This window comes from Sarcophilus harrisii, chromosome 6 (assembly GCF_902635505.1).
Source record: "Sarcophilus harrisii chromosome 6, mSarHar1.11, whole genome shotgun sequence".
In the NCBI taxonomy this organism is placed as follows: domain Eukaryota; kingdom Metazoa; phylum Chordata; class Mammalia; order Dasyuromorphia; family Dasyuridae; genus Sarcophilus; species Sarcophilus harrisii.
The window spans coordinates 195,058,236-195,081,640 of NC_045431.1; the positions used below are offsets into that span (position 1 = coordinate 195,058,236).

The 23,405-nt window shown below is 36.4% G+C and overlaps 1 protein-coding gene across 2 annotated transcripts in view; it reads right to left on the reverse strand.

Moving 5' to 3' along the window:
- The window catches only part of SPON1 (spondin 1), a 353,898-nt gene that overhangs the window by 252,014 nt on the left and 78,479 nt on the right, over positions 1-23,405 (reverse strand). For both annotated transcript variants that reach the window (XM_031942871.1, XM_003773516.4), the window contains exon 3: positions 5,587-5,720. In XM_031942871.1, the coding sequence (XP_031798731.1) occupies positions 5,587-5,720 (134 nt within the window). The remainder of the gene's footprint in view (positions 1-5,586; positions 5,721-23,405) is intronic.

Here is a 23,405-nt window from a genome sequence, read left to right on the forward strand (position 1 = left end):
TCAATGTCACAGCTCATGAATCTAATTTTTTTCTGTCCAGGCTCTTACAAGGTTATTTGTCATCTGTCTCAAAGAAATCATTGGAACTAATAACACTTTGAAAAGTATAAAACACTTTTACAGACATAGGTTAAGTGTCATCATCATCACTGACAGCAATGAATTTAGTGGATTTACTAGGTATAGCACTGAACTTGAAGTTAGGAAGACTGGGTTTGAATTCTTCCCCTAATTAGCCTAACTATATGATTCTGGGATAATCACTTCACAAGATTCAAGTCTCAGTTTCCTGATCTATAAAATGCAAATAATAAAGCTGGAGCACTTACCTCACAGGACTGTTGTGAGGATCAGATAAAATAATGTGGGGGAAAAAAATCTCAAAGTGCTATATAAATGTCAGTCATTAATAACAGGGTTAATAGTTTCGACTCTCCTGACCTCCCATTCCTGCCCAATTTCTCTCTTGGCCTAATATTTCCATGCAGCAAAAAAAATCATTCAGGCTTATCTTGAAAATTGACTATGCACATATTCAGCGCCCCATCAAATAGCCTCAATTAATTTTCTTCTTACCACTTAATGTTGGGCAATAAATCAATATTACATCCAGAGACTTTCCAAAAGAGAAAGAAAGAACTATACTCCTCAAGTGAAGGGCTGAGGGGATCCCATTAGAACAGCAATCACAAACTGTACCTCATGGGAAATCCTTGATGTAATTGTGAAGATGTCTCCTCTTACATACATATTGTAGCTATCAAGAAATCAAATAGTTTTTGTATCTTTCCCCCAAGGCACTCCCACCAAACAGGTTTGAAAACATTTACTGGGCTTCTGAGATATTTAGGTTTGAGCCTATATCATTGATTGTGACATATCATATCTCTGAAGGCTGCCTGGAAGCTGAAAGCTGCCTTATTACTTTTACTTCTGTGACACTTTCTTCAATCTCCTCCTTGAAAGTAGTCATTCACAAGTTTTTATCAACTTTCCCAGACCTCCACTGGACATTGTGGGGGTTACAGGATAGAAGACATGGCTTGGAGGCAATGGTAAACATTCAATAGAATTTAGTCAGTGTTACTCAGTAGAACTTAGACAACAATATTGTTCTTTAAAGGAGTTACTGAGTAGAGTAACAAATTTATTCTGGCAGTTCCACAAAAGAGTGTTGGAAATCTTGATTTGGAAGGATTTTCACAAAATTCAGTTTACAAATTTCACAAGAAAAAGTTGCATTCTCTTGCAGTTAGTGCTACTAGTATGAAAGACATGGTTTTACCCAGCTTCATCATTTACCAGAGTCCTTATAATTAGTTGCAAATGGCTTTTGTCTTTTCCCCAAAAATCAGATACACTTTCAGGAAATGGAGATTTTCAGACATTGAGAATGTGCAAAAGAATGGTCTGCAAATCCTGATAGTTCATTTACAGAGAAGGATATGTAGATAGTTTGAACAACGGCAGCAGAGCCATAACTAAAGTGGAATGAATAGAGCTTTGAGCAAGAATGACAAAATCTGGGGAGAAGGGGCTTCATTGTTAGGACCATCTATGCAACTTCTAATACTCTACCTGTGCAAAAGCAAGCCTGCTACCTTGCCTATTCCCTAGTTACCTCCCCCAAAATAATATTATTATAGAGTTTTACCTTTATCCATACCCAAGTTCCTCAATTGTTTTTTATTATAGCTTTTTATTGACAAAACATATGCATGGGTAATTTTTCAGCATTGACCCTTGCAAAAACTTCTGTTCCAACTTTTTCCCTCCTTCCCTAGATGGCAGATAGTCCCATATATGTTAAATATGTTAAAGTATATGTTAAATACAATACATGTATACATATTTATACAGTTGTCTTGCTGCATAAGGAAAATCAGATTTAGAAAGAAGTTAAAAATAAACCTAAGAAGAAAAACAAAATTGCAAGCAAACAATAACAGAAAGAGTGGAAACATTATGCTGTGGTCCACACTCATTTCCCAGTGTTCTTTCTCTGGGTGTAGCTGGTTCTGTTCATCAACTGAAGTTTCTTTTAATTGTGCTGCCTAGAAGTTAGCCTAGAAAGCATGAACTGGACTCCATAAATCAGTTGTTCCAAATTCAAATAAAGAGAGCTACTAATCCATATTTAAGGATCCCTGCGGGCCACATATTAACCTAGTTTTAAAATTTAATATTGTCTGTTAAATTGTATTTTTCATTTTGTTACATATTTCCCAAACACATTTTAATCTCATTCAATCTTATTTAGGAGTGTTGAGGCTCTGGATCATGTGTCTGACACTTCTGCTAGAAATGACAGGATTCTTCTTCTTCTGTTATGATTACACCTAATTCAGTGCCATTCTCTGGTCCCTGTCATCCTACTGTTTCTTACACTACCATGACCATCTTCTTGTCCTCTTTACTGCTGACATATCTCCTCCTGTTTTTGTCTTTGATGGAAATAATTCAAACAATTAATATTTATTAAGCATATAATATGTGCTAGGCACTGTGCTAAGCACTGATGATACAGAGAGAGAAAAACTAAAAACAACAAAAGCAACAAAAAGAGCCTCTGTCCTCAAGGAGTTTATAATGGAATGGGGGAAGAAGTAACAAGCAAATGAATATATACAAACTGACTCTATATAGGACAAATAGGACATAATTAACAGTGAAAAGGCAGCACAATTAAGAGGAATTTGCTTCCAGTATAAGATGGGAGTTTAGTTTAGTTATGTGTATGAGTGCCTTAAGGCATAAGGATTAGGGAACTAGACTTCAATATCAAGAAAGCCAGATTCAAAATCTGTTTTCCACTATTACTAGCTGTATGACCTTGGGAAAAATCATTTAACCATTCTAGGGGCTCAGATTTCATATCTGAAAGATCAAGATGCTAATAGCCACCTTTCTAAAATGTAAAATGGCATATAAACCTTAGAGCAGTATGTAAAGACCAGTTCAATGTGACCTAATGTTGATCGCATTCTCAGTCTCCCAGAGGCTTACTTTGAAGGACAACACTAATTTGGCTAAATAAGTTCTCGTCTCTTTGCTAAAGACTCAGTCACACTGCTTTACTAAGTTAAGCACTCCAGACTGAGAAAACAACAGATCTGAGAGAAACTGAGGGAGACAATTACAAAAAAAAAAAAAAATCATTTCAGCCAGTTGATAATGGAGATAAAATTTCTTAGATAACTTGCAAATGAATGTTCAGCTTGGATTAAAAAGGAAATGAGATAGATCAGGGGGTCACTCATTGTCAAGGAGCAGACTGTGATCTGAGGAAGGCAGACAAAGAAACTTAGTGATGAAGTGAACAACTGTGATGTCTTCAGAATAGGAGGGGAGACAATGAGATGGAGAGGGACAGACAGACAGAAAGTCAGAATGAGAGAAAGGCACAGAGAGATAAAGAGTTAGACAGACTGACAGACACACACAGAGAGACAGAGAGAAAGATGGAGAAATAGACAAAGAAAGAAGGAGGAAGAGAGGGAAGAAGGGAGAGGGGGGGGGAAAGTAGGGAGAAGGGGGAAAAAAGGAGGGGGAAAGGGGGGAAAAGGAGAGAAAGGGGGAAGAATGAAAGGAGGAAAAAAAAGGAAGGGGAGAGAGGAAGAAGGGGAGGGGAAGAGAGAGAAGGAAGAGAGAGAAAAGAAGGGAAAGAGGGAGAAAAAGGGGGAGAGAGAGAAAGAAGAGGAAGAAAAAAGGAAGAGTAGAAGAGAATAGAAAGGGAAGGAGAAGAGAAAAAGAATCAGTGTGTGCTGGAGTAAAGGAGGGGGAGAGAAGAAAGGTGGAGAAGACTAGCATACCTTGAACATCAGAAAAATGTTGCTATGTTGAAGCAAAATAATTATTAGTCCATCATTAGTCCCCATGCTCAGCCTTCTCTGTTGTCTCTCTAGCCAACTCTTTGTGGGTACAAAAGTTACTCCCATACGCACACCACATTTTCCAAATTAGTCCCTAGATGTCTGGCTTTGATCTATGTATTAAGTTAGTATGGGGCAAGAAAGAAAACTAATATAGTATAATTTATATTAAGTATAATTATTACTATATTATATAATGTAGTAGTTACATAATAAGAGTAATTATACATTTTAATAGTTATATTAAATATGATGCTAATTATATGTTACGAACAACAAAGATAGTGACATTGCAATAGCACCTTAAGGTTCACAGACTACTTTAAATGTGTTATTTCATTTGAACTTCCCAGCAGTTACCCCAGAGATGGGGTAACAATAGGTAGCAGGAACTTGTAGTGGATAAGATCCCCAATTTTTCATCAGAAAGACATGGACTCAAATATCATCCCTAATATTTAAAAGACACATGACCACAGTACAGTCACCTGGAGGTAGTGAGGTGGCGCAACAGAGTACTGGACTTGGAATAAGGAAGAAATGAATTCAAATCTTATGTCATTGTGTATATGGGTGTCTGAGTATATCAGTTAACTTCTGTCTGCCTTAGTTTCCTCATCCATCAAAAGGGCTATAACAATAGCACTTACCTTCCAGAATTATTATAAGGATAAAATAAAATAATATCTGTAAAGCACATGTAAAAGCTAAATATTATTATTATCATCACTTAATTACTCCTAGCCTCAGTTTTCCCATCCATAAAATGGACATAATAGTGCCTAACTGCACACTCCCAAGGCAATATTGTGCATAAAGCATGTTGTAACCCTTAAAGAGCCACACAGTGTCAGCATTATTATTTCTCCCATTTTGGAAATGAGAAGAATGAGGCATAAAGACATTATAGCCAAGCTACTTACTAGTAATTCTCAGATGTGGATTTTATACCAGATCTTTCCTAACAAGATATCCCCTTTTCCATCATGCTTCCAACAGCTTCAACTGTTGATTTCCTATCCAATTAAGATGCTGCAGCATTTTTGGAGTCTTCCCTGATCCTCTGTATCAGTAGACATTTACTCTCAGACATAATTATGCACTTTGTATTTTAGCTTTGCTAATACACTTATCATGTAAAAAAAATATTAGAGTTAATTGTGCATCTTATTCCTCTGTATACATAAGATTCATGAGGAGAGGGACAGTGTCTTCCTACCTAAACTTTGTATTTTCTCCAGAGTCTCACAAAATTATGTGCATAGTAAGCCTTTAATAAATGTTTGTTGAATAAATTAACCCACATCCTGGATTTCACAGAGCTTCGTACCATTGATGGTACATCATGGCTTTAAGATCCAAGAATGGAATCAAGGAAGAATGACAAGAGTCTTTTAACATGGGAGAAGGAAAGTTCTAAGAAAATACAGGGAAAAAAGCCTCAAAAGGAAGACCCCAAAGCCAAACTTCCCTCACATCAAAAGTTTATCACTGGGGAGTTCCAGCTCTATCAGTGTCTTCCTTTGTAGGAGCCAATAGGAGGTCATGCTATTGGTAATCAGAGACATAGACCAAAGCTCATTGGCCTTTCATAGTGCATCAGCCTAAGGGGAACTTGCAAACCTTTTTTCTGTGTTCCCACTGCAGTGTGGGCTGTTCAATGAGCCACAGGAAGCTGAGTCATGTTACTGCAAGGATATCAATCTTAACTTACTTTAGAATCACACAGCCTGTACCAGCAGGTGGAGCGGTCCAGAAAACCTGAATTCGTGTCCTCCTCCGTGGCGTGCTTTCTGTGACAGCCACAGGGCAGTTACTCATGAATTGTGTTTCTTCTTCATCTATAATCTGGAGAAAAAAATGGAAAAAAATATATATATATAAATCTAGGCTCACATTGGGTGATTTTCAAATTTCTACTGCCCACAATCAAACCATCAGTATATATTTTCAATATTTCCCATAAATTTATAAAAGTTTTCCATCATTATAAGATCAAAAACTATAGAGTAAAAAAGAACTTTCAAGTCAAAATTCAAACAAGGATAGAGCAATTGGATTTTTAATATGGGATGGGATCCTTCCTTTTTGTAACAGTTCTCCAGATTGCCTCCACACTTCTAGATTTCAATCTGCCATTTATGAGAGAGGTGGTCTCTCACTAGGGTTTGCTGTCTCCCCTTTTACCCTTTTTTTTAAGGCTTAGAGAATCAGGGGTCTACCATATTGCTAGTGTGAGGCTGAAGTTTCTTGGGATTTGGGTTCCCCTCTCTTCCAATATTTCAGTACCCAACAGGAATGGATTATCTATGCAAGCACCATCTATTTCCAGAAGTGGGCCGTAGATACATAATTAAACCTCATTCTTCAATGAAGAAATATCACCTTTACCACATGGTACAGAAACTTGTTATAAGCAATGTAGGAAGTATCAGATGTCACAAAATTTTGAAATAAAATTCTCCCCTGAAGTAAGAATTTGTATTTTTCAAAAATTTCCCTTCTCATGAGGAATCTAAAATCTCATTCATGTGGGCACTTCTCCAGTGATATGGGGATCACTAGGGGAGTGATATGACCCATCCATCACTATTCTTATCTTGTACAATTGATATCCATGTATTTCCAGGACTGTTCCACGACAAGTACCACTCAAAATCCTGAGAAATTTTCCTTAAATCTGTTTCCCATTGCCTGAAAGGCTCTGAACTCCTGAATCTATCAGAGCCTAAATCTCTCACCCCAGCCAATAATAATAATAATAATGCTCATCAATGCTCAAATAATAACACATATCAGTGTGCCAGTTTCCAAAATCAAATCTAGAGGTCAGCCCCTAATAACTTGGCTTGAAGGAAGAGGATGCATCTTAGCAACCAACATCATGGAGGTCTAGGCTGCCAAATTCCTAGGTAACAGTACTTAGCCCTAATTTATTAGTTCACACCACAGCTGGAGGAGTTTCCCTTTTGTCTTAATGTGCCATGTATCTACTTCTAATTGGCACAAGATGGGAAGATGATGGTGTGTATCCAATTCCTTTTAGTTCTGTGACTATTTTCCACTCCATTCAAGAAGTACTGTAAGTATGGAAATGCAGCCGAGGAATTATATCTTTGGTGGTATGTGACTGAATGGGAGATACCAGTAATAATTTGAGCTAGGGAAGCAGCATTGGAGCTGGACCTTGAGAGATAGGCAGGTTTTTGATAGGCAGAGGCCAGACTTTCAGTTTGAGGGACAGGCAAAGGCAGAATGTTGGAAAGCATTGGAATATATTTGCACAAAAGGGAAAAATTCATTTTGCCTAGAGAATAGCATGTGTAAGGAAGAAACTTTCAAGAGATCTAGAGTACCATCAATGTATTTCTACAGTTTATTCCTCTCATTTGGTCTATATTCTTTCAATATTCCTCACATAATACAAGCCATTTTCCAATTGCTAAATAGTCAAAGGACATAAATAGACTATTTTCAGATGAAGAAATTAAAGCCATTTCTAGTTATATGAAAAACTATACTAAACCACTATTGATTAGAGAAATATAAATTAAGACAACTCTGAGGTACCATTACATACATCTCAGATTGGTTCAGATGACAGGAAAAGATAATGATGAATGTTGGAAGAGATGTTGGAAAACTGGGACACTGATACATTGCTGGTGGAGTTGTGAACTGATCCAATCATTCTGGAGAGAAATATAGAACTAAGCCCAAACTGCTATCAAACTATGTATTATACCCTTTGATTCAGCAATGTCTCTACTTAGCCTGTATCTCAAAGAGACTATAAAAAAGGGTAAGGGATCCACATGTGGAAAAATGTTTGTGGCAGCCCTTTTTGTAGTAGTAAGGAACTAGAAAATGAGTAGATGCCCATCAGTTTGAGAACAGCTGAATAAATTATGATATGTAAATGTTATGGAATATTTTTCCTATAAGAAATGATCAGCAGGATGATTTCAGAGAGGCCTGGAGAGACCTACATGAATTGGTGCTAAATGAAATTGAATCGAATCAAGAGAACATTATACACAGCAACAAGAAGATTATACGATGATCAATTCTGATGGACATACCTCTTTTCAACAATGAGGTGATTCAGGCCAGTTTCAATGATCTTATAATGGAAAGAGCTATCTATACACAGAGAGGAGGACTATGGGAACTGAGTGTGGATCACAACATCGGATTTTCACTTTTTTTGTTGTTTGCTTGCCTTTTTTTATCATTTTTTTCCTTTTTGACCTAATTTTTCTTGTGTAGCATGATAAATGTGGAAATATGTTTAGAAGAATTGGACATGTTTAGCCTATATTGGATTATTTGCTCTCTAGGGGAGGGAGTGGGAAGAAGGAAGGGAGAAAAATTTGGAGCAAAAGCTTTTGCCAGGATTAATATTTAAAACTATATTTATATATATTTTGAAAATAAAAAGCTATTATTTAAAATTTAAAATAAAATAAAATACATTTTTTTTCTTGACAAAAGAAAATATTCCTCCATAGGGCATCCATCAAATAAGGAAACTTTCTTTGATTTTTTTTTTTACATTTCATGGATAAATATGTGCTAGTTGCTATCAATCTCTCCATATGTCTTAAGGCAATCCTTTTTTTTTCCAATCATATGTTTCATCTGATATTTCTTAAGAGATAAAACTGGAAAAATAGGTAGTGTCTATCTTATGGGGGACTTAGCCAGGCTAATGATTGTAGACTCTATGTAGTAGGCAATAAGAAAGATAGTAAAGAGTGTTGAGCAAGGAAAAGAGGTGATCTTGAAAAAATGAATCTGGCAACAGTGGCTAGGATTTATTGAAGGAAAGAAACTATTTCTGGAAAAACATTGACTGTTGGTTATGTTTGCTTCCTGGGGTCAGGTTTGCAAATCAAGCTCCCATAAAACCTCTAATGCCTTTTCTAAAACAGTTTAACAATGCAAGCAGTTTTTAAGCAATTACCAGTGAGTTTTTTTTTCCTCCTTACACAGTACCTATAATGTATAGACACTAATGTGGATAGAGGAACAGAGATTGCTATTTTTGTAAATAAAAATATAATTACCAGTGAATAGAAAGCCAAAACAAGCTGAGAATATTAAAAAGAGCATTGTTAGGTTATGGTTTCAGGATATACAGCTTGCCTGGCTACTGTCTATATAGCTATAAATCAGTATTATAAGATTAAGTTAACCTTGACAATTGCAGCTTGAAAAAAAATTGTGTATCAGCAATAAACAGTATAGTGATTCTGCATTTTTTTTAGAATGTTGGTGTGGGGGTAGAAGGGGAGGAGGAAAATGATAAGAAAGGGATGTTGATAGGGAAATAACTAATAATATTTCTGCCTTCAAGCTTATGAAGTTAACGTTTCTACATCCAGGCAGGTTGCGAATCATACCAAATATAGACAATTGTCCTATTCCACAACTCATGATTCCAGAACTCCACAACAGATGATTATAACAAAATAGAGAAGAGGATTTCATATTGAATCTGGGACATTTCTAAGGACGTGGTTGTTTCACTTGAGAATCACAGAACATTCAACTAGAGGGAAACTTAGCAATCATGTTTCCCAACTCCATCTTGATTTTTTCAAACAAGGTCCAGATGGGAAATAAATAAAAATTATAGAATTTAGTGCTGGTAGAGGCCTTAAGAATCAATTGGTTCAAAATTTTATAACAATGAACAAATATTTATTAAGTGGTGTCTAAGTGCCTGACACTATGATTATTTCTAGGGATATAAAAAAAAGGGGGGGGGGAAGGCACTTTCCTCAAGGAGCTTCTTTTTTAATGGGAGAGAACATATATGCATGTTTATACACATACATTTATATATTGTCTCCCTCATTATGTTTTATATGTGTATATATGTTTGTGTGTGCCTATATGTGTTGTGTAGAGGGAAAGGGAAAAGGAGAAGGAGAGGGAGGTGGAGAAAGGGAAGAGGAAGAAGAGAGAGAGAGAGTAGGGAAAGAAATTTAGAGGAAAGGGACAATGGGGGGAAAGGGAGAACATCAGGAAAGGATCCCTGCAGAAGGTAGTATTTAAAATGAGTGTTGAAAGAATCCAGAGATTCCAAGAAGCTGAATAGGAAGAATCTTTAAGGCATTGGAGCAGTCAGTACAAAGACACAAAGACAAAGATGGGGCAACATATGTGAAGAATGGCAAATAAGTCAATTTGAACTGACTGTAAAATATGTGAAGTGAAGTAATGAGTATGCAGGTGGGAAGTTCAAGCCCTGCCAAAGTGGCTGCTAAATGGAATACAGTTTGCCCAACTCCCCAGTACCTACTTTAAAACCTGAAATTCATACTAGATCAAATTAAGATAAAGAAATCTATTTTTTTAAACAATGGTAAATTATACAGATATATCCCAACCCAAAATTTTAACCTAAAAATATATATTCCAGAAGGCCATTGGTAGTGAGAGAAGAGGTCATTCTAGTAAAGAGAGAATCAGACATAAATGAAACATCTATAATCTGTAAGACTATATTCAGAGGCAGCAAGAGTAGAAGGTTCACTGAGAAATCCCCAGACAAATAATAAATCCCTAAAATAGAAGTCTCAGAGAGCAGCAATGGATTGCTACCAAGACTATACCAATAAATACAGCACTACAGTATTTCAACCTGGACAGCTCCCACCTGGACCGCTTACAGGGGTAAGTAGATCCTTAACATATTGTTCTGAAACACTAAACAGAGTCATAAATGTCTAGTATCTCAAAGATACAGAGGGTGCCTAACAGCAGGAGGTAGAATCAACCCAAGAACCAAGGGGACCCAAAATGAGACTAAGCAGGATCAGCATCCTCTCTCAAAAATAAGAGAAGGGGGAGTGGAACCTAATCTTCCGGGCACAAAGTCCTACTTCAGGAAATTAAGTTGGAAAGATGAGTAAAACAACAATCATTAAAAAAAAATGTTGGTAAATCTAACCATAAATCTAACCAACAACAATGAGGAAAAAATGGATTTTCACAAGTACTACTTGAATCTCTAGAAGAAATGAAGACACAGATAAAGATGAAATAAAAGCTCTAGAAGAATGAATTGAACAGAAGGTAAGTAGTTTAGAAGAGGAAGTTATCCCAGAAATGAAATTCCTGAAACTAGAATAGACCAAACAGAATCAGTGATCCTATGAGAAGGCAACATATATTAGAACAAAATCAAAAAGTTAAAAATAAAAGAAAATGTAAGATATTTGAAATAAAATACAACTGACCTGAAAAACAAGTGCAGAGATAATTTAAGAATAACTGGACTAAAAGCCACAGTAAAAAAAATCATGAACATATTTTGATAAATAAATGGCTTATGTCTGTTAGAACAAGAGAACAAAGTAAAAGTATTTTTAAAAAATCCATGGATCACATCATGAGAGGAACTCCAAAAGGAAAAGTGCCAAGAATATCATAATCAAAATTCAGAACAGAAAAACATTTAAGTATTAAAAAATATTTCAGGATGGGGTAGAGCAAAGATGGCAAAAACAGACAAGTCCGAGCTCTTCCTGGCTTTGCTCAAATCAATACCAGATCAGTTCTCTGAACGAATCCACAATTATTTGGAAGCCCAGAGAGACTTACATGAACTGATACTAAGTGAAGTGAGTAGAACCAAGAGAACACTGTATATGGCAACAGCAAGATTATATGATTATCAGTTCTGATGGATGTGGCTGTTATCAACAATGAGATGACTCAGGCCAATTCCAATAGACTTGTGATGGAGAGAGCCATCTTCATCCAAAAGATTATGGGAAGTATGGAACACAACATAGTATTTTCACATTTTTGTTGTTTGCTTGCTTTTTGTTTTCTTTCTCATTTTTCTCCTTTTTGAACTGATTTTTCTTTTGCAACACAATAGAAATTTTCTTTTGCAGTATAGAAGAATTGTACGTGCTTAACATATATTGGGTTGCTTGCTGTCTAGAGGAGTGGGGGAGGAAGGGAGAAAAAATTGGAGCACAAGGTTTTGCAAGGGTGAATATTGAAAACTATCTTTGAATATATTTTGATAATAAAAAGTTGCTATTTAAATAAAATAAAATAGTTGAGATTGTAAGGATCCTAAAGCCAGAGTCTCTCAATATCTGATAGCTTCTACTAAAAATGAAAGGAGATCTTGGAAAATACTATTTCAATAAGCAAAAGAGAGAAGCTTCCAACCAAGAATAACTTACTTTGCAAAGTCAAATATAATCTTACAGAGGAGAAATGGACTTTCAGTGGAACATAGGACTTTCAAGCATTTCTGATGGAAAGACCAAAGCTGAATAGGAATGTGGAATTAAGATGATGAGCCCAAAGACAGCTAGAAAGATAAATTTGAGTAACTGGATGTAGCTGTATGATGATATAATACTAACATTCTAAAAAAGAAGTCAGATAATTATATTATTATATTATTTTGTATTTATAATAATCTTGTGAGTTAGATACTGGAGGTGGCACTGTGGAGAAAGTGCTGGATTTGGCAATAAGAATGCTGGATTCAACTCTTGCCTCTGCCACTAACTATGTATGACCCTTTAAGCTTCAGTGTCCTTACTCATGAAATGGGGATAATAATAGTATCTATCTTCCCTGACTGTTAAACTCCTATTAAATTAGTACTACTAAATAGAAATAAATTACTAAAGTGCTATTTAGTATCCCTTTAAACCCTTAAATTTTTTCAAAAAATTAAATAAGAAAAACAAGTCCTGGGGGTGTATTGGCACTCTTCTGAAGGTTTTAAGAAGTAAAAAAAAGAAAGATAAAAGAGAGTAATATACAATTGTAGAAGAAAGAGGAGAATTGATATTTCTTATAATCTGGGAGAATGAGAAGAATATCCAACATGAAAGGATAGGGAAGGAGTGAGCATTAGATGAAATTCACTCTTATCTGAAATGGATGAGGGATCTCTTCAGTCTCAAGTACCATTTCCCTTAAAAGCTTCATTCACTCTAGTGGCTTTAAAAAATTAACTCAATAAATATAAACCTTACATTTACATCTCTACCTATGAACTCTCTTCTGAGCTCCAGAGCCCATATCACAAATATTTGCTAGGAAAGCTTAGTGCTTATGTTACCAGTACCTCAAACTTGTGAACAAAACCAAGTATATTTCCATAAACTTATTTATTCTTTTATCACTGTCTCCATAACTGTCTTCCACTTTCAAAACACTGATATTCTCTCTAACTCATCCCTATCCTTTACCTCTGGCCAGACAGTCAGTTACCAAATTCTGTCACAGAATCATAGCTTCAAATTCAGAAGACATCTCAAAAGCCTTTGAAAACAGTTCATATCTAAAAAAGGAATCTCCAATACAATATACTACATAAGGGGAAATACAACTCTTTTTTTGAAGACTTCCAATAAGGGTTGAGGGAGAAAACTCATTACCTCAATAACGTGGCCCATTCCTGCTTCAGTCCAACTTTAATTCTTTGCAATCTATACCTATTCTTCCTGATTTTGCCTTTGGTGTCGAGCAGAATAAATCTTTTTCCTCTTCCATATGACCAGTCTTCAAATACTTGAAGAGAGAAATCACTCTCTCCCTCACCCAAGCAAGTTGTTTTTTTTTTCTTTTCCAAGCTAAGCATTCCATTTCTTCAAATGATTCTCAATTTACTCTACATATGTATTATTTGTATAATTGTTTAATGTTGTTTCCCCTCATTAGACTACTCCTTGAAAGCAGGAACCATTTTTTATCTTTATATTTCTAGCACCTAGTACTTAATAAATGCTAATTGATTTATTAATCCACCTATAGGTATGACCTTGCAACCCTTCACCATTCTGGTTGCATTCCTGTATATGTTCTCCAGATTGTCAATATCCAAAAATATGATTCCCTCAAACTAAGTAAAACTCTATAGATGCAGCCTGTGCAGGTCAGAATAGTACAAGCAGTCATCCACTTAATTTTATTCTATGCCTCTCATAGTAGACAGATCATGTTGGCTTTTTTTTTTTTGCTTCTCCATATTAATCTTACTAAACAAAACATAAGATATTTTTAGATGAACTACTACTATCTGGTTACACTTCCCTTCTATAGTTGATGTTATTAACCTGTGCACAATACTTTCTATTTACCCCCATCAGAATAGCTTCCTATTCAATTTAGCTCAAATTTCTAGCCTATTGTGATCTTTTAGGATTCTGTCATCCAATACATTAGCTATAACTCACAACTAAATAAAGTTTATCAGCAGCATTCCTTTATGAACAAGTCTAATAACCCCGTTATAAAAGGAAATAAGATTAATTCTGATGACCTATTCTTGATCATTTCATTTTATATTTTTCACTGATGTGAGTCATTTTATACCAAATTCATCTGTACCAGATTGTGCATTGTTACATTTTATTTCACTTACGCAAGTTAATATAATATAATAGAAAGACTAAATAATAATTATTTGCTGTCTCTACAAGTCCCATTTTATAATGCATATGTGTGGTCTAAGAACTAAAGGACAGACCCTAATAAACTCTTTGGTCTTGTATTAGCATATTAGTACAATGGGTTTATCAGATTAGCTAATTCAATTCAACTCAATTTAATAAATCTCTATTAAGTTCCTGCTTAAAAAATAAAAAGTACACAGCTAGGCTTTGGAAATACAGAGATAAATACAAAACAGACCCAGCTTTCAGGGACATTGTAATCTAAAAAGGAACAAAATATATGCATATAAATATTTCTGACACAATAGAAAACTAGGTGAGGATGAACAAAGGGAGGCCTTCATGGAGGAAGCTGTACCTGAGTCTAGAAAGGAAGGAGATAGTGGGAAGATTGTCAACATCTAGAGATGGTAAGTTGATGATGAGAGGAGGAGGGGTTGGTCTATTCCACAATTCTTAGAAGGTTTAAGGAATAGTAAGAACAAAGGCAGAGGGACAAGAGAATGCAAAACAAGAAGAACATACAGAAAAAGGGGAAAAAGCAATAAGAGACAAGGGAAAACAGGTTTAATGTGTAGGGAGTCTATACCTTATTTGTTAGGCAATGTGGCACTAACAAAAGCATTTGAGCAGCACAGTGGATAGAGTATTAAGCCTGGAATTAGGAAGACTTGATTTCAAATCTAATCTCAGGTACTTAGCTGTGTGACTCTGGGAAACTGTGTTTGCTTAGTTTTTTCATCTGTAAAGTGAGCTGGAGAAGGAAAGGGCCAACCACTCTAGTATTTTTGCCAAGGAAATCCCAAATGGGACCGTGAAAATTCAGACATGACTCAGATGAACAACAAAAGTGGCACTAATAAAGTTTGAGAGGGGAGTTAAATAAGAGACATTATTTGACAAATTTGGAGAATTATTAGATGAGCAAAACAGAAGGTATGATATAAGGAATTTAGATTTTCAGAAAGGAACAGTGTTTTTTCCCATGCTTAATACTCCTCTGATTCAAGGAAAGATTTTTTTAGAGGCACTGAGAAGTGACAGCAATGTAAAAAGGAAAGAGAAATAGCAATAAAATGTTTTTCTTTTAAAAACTAAATCACAGACAGAATATAGTAAAAGCAGAAAGTTAGATGGCTACCATCATCTAGGGCAACAGAATTGAAAGTCTGAATAACAATGATGGCCACAAAAAGGAAGAATGGATATGAAAGTGGCTAACAGGATTTGGCAATTAATTGCATGTAGGAGGTAAAAGAGGGAAAGGTCAAAGATGTCTCTGGATTTGCAAAGCTGGATAACTGAGGAAAAATTATTGGCTTCATTATATTGTACATGGGATATATGGGATGCTCAAGAAGGACTAGAACTTCTGGTGCAAGAATTTGTTGAACCCTTTTCAGGGTAGCTCATCCATTTTTGATGTCCAACTGTCACTTGTGGCTCTAAGAAGCTATAGCATGTGCAGCAGTAAAATCCTAATAAAAAGAAGTCTCAGCAAATGGGCTAAACCAGGTTGAAGATAACCCATGGACCTCAAATCCATTAGTTGGATGGGAGAAGTGTCTACCCATAGGATGGAAAGTTCCCCCAGTGGAATGAGCAGATAATTTGTTCCAACAGCCCAAAAAGCTGCTGAAGCAGGCATTGGGAAGGATTTAGAAAATGGTCAGACATTGACATCAAGATCATCTACTGTGTCCCAAGATATCTCCATTAGTCCTGACTTTTGTCTTCCAACTGAAGACTTCAATGAATCTGGAAGAGATGGTGAGACTGACTACTTCATTCAATTCTGCCTCCAATTCATGCATACACCAAGAAATCACCCCAGAATATCATTGATCCTCTTTGAAAATGAAGGACAAACACAAACATAGGCTTCCACTGAAGGTTCATCCTGCTTCAATGACCAGAAGCTCATGTAAAAACAAAGCAATTGTCAGATGGATATATTTTTAAATCAAAGGGAAGTCCTTGGGGAAAATGGAAAATACATTTCCAAATATTCTTTCTTAAAACAAAAGTTCTTTTCAAAGCACTTGAGAAAGTATTTTTTAAAAAGCCTAAAAATGAAGGTAATTCCTTCATCTTCAAGGACTGAACCCACCATGCTCACAGATATGATGAAAGGAAATATGCAGCAGATGTTCTTCCTTTGAATCTTATTGATAGATACACCAATATGATCTCAAAATCTGTCATAATGGAGGTCCCATTTCCTCTGATCCTCCATTTTAAACCTAAGATTATTGAAGATGTATCCTGGGTACTTCCTCACTGTATTTGAACTCTGAGTCCTTTTATTTACCGATTCTGGACCAAAATAATGCTGCTGATTAATCTCAAATAATACAAGATATGATGGGAGCATCAGTAGCCATGACTGTAAGATTCCTAAAAAGATATTGAGAGAGTAAGAGACTTTGGACTTGGCTGATCATCCATGGATACTATCTGAGGTTAAAGAGGAGCTCATCAGAGTGGTACAGTGGGTAGAAGATGGATCCTGGAGTCAAGAAGAACTGCTTTTAAATTAGACTTCAAATTCTTGCTGTGTGATTTTGAATGTTACTTAACCCATTTGCTGTAGTTTCCTTAACTGTAAACTGAGCATGATAATAGCACATACTTTCCAGGGTTGTTGTGAGGATCAAATGAGACAATATTTGTAAAGGCTTATCATAGGGCCTAGCACATTGTAAGCACTATTTATGCTAGCTATTATTATTATTTTGGACTAAAATCTCTACTTTGAAGTCATGTTCAGAAAGGAATTACAGACATTTATTTTCTGAAGACTGAGATGGCTAAACCAGCATTTGGCATATTAGGAAAACTGCATAGTAGTTAATAATATCAAAATAATTTTCATTTCTTTTGGAAAACTGAAAATAAAAAAGGATTGTATACAAGAAATCAGGAAGCAATTGTTTAAGAAAAGTAAGAAGGAAAAGCAGGTTCAGAAGAAAGAAAATAAGTATTTATTTAACCTATTATGTGTCAGGCACTATGCTAGCTGCTTTACAGATTTTATTTTATTTTCACAACAGCTGTGAGAGGTGGATGCTATTATTAGCCCTGTTTTACAGTTAAGGAAAATGAGGCTGATAGAAGTGAAGTAACTTGCTAGTTTGTGTATAAAACCAGATTTCAACTGAAACCAGGGCCAGCACTTAATCCATGAAGATGCTGAATTAAAATTTGAGCTTCAGATTTTAGTTGTAAATAGTTAAATGTCCTGATATTCCCTTTCAGTTTCACATCAATAATCTTGTGAACTCATAAGAAAAAAAATAGAAATTTGCGAGTCATAAGTACAAATTTTATATCTAAAGCCATGGAAGTGAATGAAATAGTGAAGAAAAGAGCTCCCAAGATAGGCTCTTGAGGGAAACTCACTTTAAGAGGTAGAAGAGTAAGAAGACAGGAAATGCTGGCAAGTTATCCCCTCCCAGGGTAGGAAGAGTGATTTTGAGATAGAAAACGAAGGGAGCAAGGATGTAAAAGGATAAGTTTTTGAGGCCTTTTAAGTTGAGTACTATTCATCTCCAAAGCTTTCCTTTCTTTTTCATTGTATCATTTTCCACTTAATAAACCCAATTATTAAACAAGTATGTAGCTTGTTTCCAGAAAGATGGGAGTCACTGTTCTCCGAATGCTGTCAGTTGGACCAATCGTGCAGGATGGCCCATAAAGGAGAAGGCACAATAATAAACAGAAAACATCTGCCTTGAATGATGGCAAGAGTGGAAGGAAGGATTCCTATTTAGACCAGAAAGTAAAATTCCTGACTGAGAATACTGTGACTTTCTTTATGAATAAACTTTGAAAACACATATCTGGCTTGATGGCCCTTAGGGACTGTTGTCTCCTCTGATCTACTTCAATGTGGTTTTTATTGTTTGTTATCTAATCTTCAACCTGGTTGGGGGGGGGGGCAATCTTGAGGTAACATAGATTGAAAATGTGCTCATTAGACCCAGGGTCCATTTCTGGCTCTGCTGCTTGCTAACTGTGGGATTGTGGCTACATTATTTAACTTCTTTGACTCTCAAATCTTTCAGCTGTGAAATACTTACTAGAAGAATTTGATTACCAACCTCGCAGGCTTGTGGTAAGGAAAGCACTTTAGAAATGGAAACTCACTTTATAAATATGTCAGAGGTAGGTCTCCCATACTGGTACCTCTCAGCTTAGGTTTGATGTTGTGACAAAATGAAATACTGCCTAAGTCATTTAGCATTTAACATAAAGATGTTTACTTTGCCTTAACACAGTTAAAGGCACTTAACAAGGATACAATGGCATCCGGCTGCTCCACTGAGTCCATATGGAAACAGATCTGGTCAGTGGAGCAGGGGAAATGACTCAAATAGGGTTCAGAAATTTATCCACTCTGGGTTCCCAGATTCTACCCGTCTGGGACCTTTTTATGCCTGACATGAACAGGAATCTATCAGGGAAACTGAGGCCAATCAAGGCAGAGGAGCCGTTTTGTTATAAACCCACCCCAAGTGGACTGGGGAAAAGGGAGGGGAAAAGGGGTCCCTGAGGGAGGCCTGGACAATCAGGTGCCTAAGGCAACTTTGTTTACTTTTAGGTAAAGTCTCTCCATGTCGTTTATGGGAGAAAAGAAGCTATATCAAGGAAATGTTGGTCCTATATACAAAATGTAAGCTACTTTTTTTTTTAAATCAAACCTATGATTTCACTGGAATAGAGTTGTTAAAGAGGAAATCACTTCTATCAACGCAGATCTGAGTTGAGCGACCTGAACAAGCTTACACAGCTGATGTGTCTTCCTGATTCTGAACTCCCTATCCATTATTCCATGATGTCCTTTAAGTTATCAGCAATATTATTCAATGCTCAAAAAAAAAAGCAGAATATAATCAATAGAGAATCTATATTCATACCCTGCCTCCAATGTTCTTTTTCTTTTTTTTCCTGAGGTAATTGGGGTTAAGTGACTTGTCCAGGGTCACACAGTTAGAAAGTGTGAAGTGCCTAAGACCAGATTTGAACTCAGGTCCTCCTGACTTCAGGGCTAATGCTCTATCCACTCCACCACCCAGCTGCCCCTGCCTCCAGTGCTCTATACATTCATAATGAATGAATGACTGAGAATGGGGTCTATGGGGAGTTCACTGAGACAATGTGTTGGCCTGCATCAGGAGCTGTAGTCCTGGCCTGGGAGTTTCCTCTGCCAATGAAATCAGATAGAACCTATCCTCAATATTAAATAAGTGTAAATGGGTTCAAAGTGAACCTGGAGACTGAGATGGTCTGTTTTGAGTTGAGAGCATAAGCAAAAAATGCTGACCCATATTTTTAGCAAAGGAACTTTTCTCACCAGAGTTCCTTAGATCAGGGAACTCATAGGTCCAGATCTCTACCCCCTCTCCTACTGAACTCTTCTCCAAGATGCTAGAGATGACCTTGGAGCTTCTGAAAACTCCGCCAGAGAAGTGAAAGTCCTGGTAGGTCCTTACTCTAAGCTGGAAAAGCTTCAGACAAATGCTCAACAATCGACTACATCTGCTGTATAAAGATCAGACTAGCTGCACGTGGAAGGGTAGCCATCAGGGGAATATTCTTCTTGGCCACGGCAATTTATTGTGGAAGATGCGCCATCTGTGTTGGTGAAGGGGGTCCCTGGGCTAAGGTAATCACGTATCATCTGATATATACAAGCCTTAACCAACACGGCTGGAAAAGATCTTGTGTAAGGAGGTCTTAACAATGTGCAATGGAGAGGCAATCAGGTTTTGAGTGATTACATTAGGTACATTGCATAGAGGAGATAAATTCACACTTTACGATTTAAACAGCAATCTCGCTGAATGTTTAATAACCATTGCTAAAGCATGTCATGAAGAAATGCTCAAAATGAGTAATTGAAAACACCATGGACCTTAAAGCAGCATCGTTCTGACTGAATTGCTTTTAAATACTTTTCATAATATTTCATTCAAATTTATGATGAGGTTAGTGAAATTTTCAACTCACTGTACAAATAAACATTAAATTCATTCAAGATACTTCATTTCCTGAGCTGACCCTCTCTGATAGACAAACAAGGCATCTGCTCACTAACAGTTTTGGACCACTTGTTAGCAAATTCATTTCAGGGCAGAGTTTGAGAATGGTGCAACAGAAGGGATGATTGAATGATAGCTTTAGGGTGGGAGAGACCTTAGAGATCTTTGAGGTCAACCCTCCCATTTTACAGATAAGGAAACTGAGAAGTAATTTTCCTCTTTAACAAACACATATCCTTTTATCTTAGACCTGTTCCTCACACTCCATCCATCTTCTTGAATTTATGGAATCCTAGCTCCTACTGTACTCCCTCCTAGTTCAATATTCTGGACCAAGAAAGTAGGATTCCTTTCTCTTCATTGCTACATTCAGACCTTCTTTCTGCTGTTATTACTCAGCAAGTTTTTGTCCTTTAATGTCCTCTATGTCCATCCATCTCATCCCATTTGGATCCTTGTGGAAGTCATCTACCAGTTCCATATCCTGTTGTCTAACCAAAGTGGTTCCCCAGGTCTTTGCCCTAGAATGACATTTTTATATTCATACTCTGTTTCTCTGTCTCTCATATCTCTCCATCATAAGATTACATAAACCTATATGTAAATTATTTCTAAATTTAAATGCCATTTCATCTTCTGAATTCCAACCATACATTTCAGCTGCTTGTTGAACATTTCAATCTCCTATGTATCTCCAAACATTGCCTGCAAAATGACTCACTGCCCCCTTCCCTGGCAGTTTAGATAGGAACCGTAGATAGGATGTAGAACTCAAAGTCAGAAAACCTGAATTCAAATTTAGCTTTAGACTCACACTAGTTGTGTGACCCTAAATAAGTCATTTAGATCGTCTAAGCCTTAGTTTCCTCATCTGTAAAATGAGCCTAATGTTACACCTCTCTCAGGATGGTTATAAAAAATAAAATTAAGTGGTTTATGTAAAGCACTTTGCAAACTTTAACGTGTTATACAAATTATAGTTATCATCATCATCATCATCATCATCATTAAAAACCCCTTTATCTCCAAACTTCTATATTTCTATTGAGGAAATCTCCATTGCCTCAAGTTTACAACCCAAGGGCCATTTTCAACTCTTCCATTTCTCATATCCAATCATTCAAAAAGTCTTGTCAATTCTACCTCAACAGCCATTAGATTTGTCTCTTCTCTAGTAGTAGTGCTGCCATCCTAACTCAGATTCTAATTACCTCTTATCTGGACAATTGCCCTACACTCCCAATTGGACTCCTTGCTTCCATACCTCCCAAGTCCAATCACTCTTCAACACAGTTGACAAAGTATCCTTTCTAAAATATGTTTGCTTATACCATTCATTTTCTTAGTTCACGAACATTCAGATGTTCCTTACTGTCTGGAAGATAAAATATAAGTTCCTCAAAATGACATCTAAAGCACTTATTCTCTTTCATGTTTCATGCCAAAGTAGCTGATTTGTTATTTCCCAAATTCAGTATACCATCTCCTAACTCCATGCCTTTAGCCAGGATGTTCCTACATGCCTAGAATACATGTCCTCTTCTTTTATCTCTTACCTTTCCTAAAATCATTTTCTGTTTATATATCACCTCTCTTGAGCAACTGTACACAGGTGCTATTTTTCATTTTTGGCCTTGTATCCCTAAAGTTGAGCACAAAGTCTTGCATCTAGTAGGTACTTTAATAAATATTTCCTGACTTGAACTATTGTTGTGTAAACACTCTGTAAGAACTGATTCCAATTCTTGCTCTGCTACTCACTAGCTTCATGACATCAAGCTACTCTTTTCAGCTATCTGGGTCTGTTTCTTCATCTGTAAAAAGAGAAAAGGGTAATGACTTCCATGAGTCCTTTCAACTTTAAAATATATGATTCTATTATCCATGAATGGAGGAAAAAAGTATACTCAGCAAAAGTTGTGTTTACCCAAACTAATCCCTCATGACCTCAAACTCCCCAAACCAGGTAGTCAGTTCATTGTTCAGCTCATGGTGTAATTCAGATATTTTTTTCTCAATAGTATTTTATTTTTCCAAATAGATGTAAAGATCGTTTTCAATATTCATTTTTATAAAACTTTGTGTTCCAAATTTTTCTCCCTTCTTCCCTTACCTCCCCTCCAAGACAGCAAACAATCTGATACAGGTTAAATATGTGCAATTCTTTTCAACATATCTCCATATTTATCATGTTGTGCAAGAAAAATCAGATCAAAAAGTAAAAAAAAAGCACAAGAAAGAAAACTAGCAAGAACAAAAAAGTGAAAACATCATGCTTCAATCCACATTCAGTTTCCATAGTTCTCTCTCTGAATGAGGACGGCATTTTCCATCCCAAGCCTATTGGAATTGCCTTGACTGATTCAGATTCTTAAAACTCACAGTGAAAGAAAATATGCATGGTCTGAGGCACAGAAATAAGAACAGTATAGCTGTGGAGCCTCCTGCTGTTAGGAAGGGCTTTCAATTGTCTGCCAATGTCAAGAGCCACAGCATCCAGCATAAACTAGTTTCTAATTTAATAGACACAGGCCAACTGGATCACACCAGAACTTTCTGTCTGTTCTCGTTGTTTAAAGAGACCTGACAGTCTTAAAGTAGTTCTGTAACAAATATGCTGCACATCTGTGAGCTCTAGCATCTGCAAAGAGGGAAACATTGTGCCAATTGCATTTTAATTCCAAAATTTCTCTTAAATCAGTGGGTTTGAGATATTTCACACATTCAACATGAATGTCAACGTATGATAACTGAGTAACTTGAAAAACAATTCTAGAATGCATGTGGAATGGTTTCTCCCTGAGGGTGGGAGGTAGGTAAGGTAGAACAGAGCTGGGCAAGAGAAAGGATGTAGTTCCAATAGGACAGAAAATGTCATAGGTGGATTTTTCCGATGAAGCAGCAGAAATGGAAACTGGAGGCTATGTGATCACCTCACTTACATTCTCCACTGAAAAAGCCGGAGACATAAGTAATTCATCAGCTAGTGACAATGACAACTCAAATATAGAGTTTTCAGGCTTGAAAAAGGACGACAGCTGGAC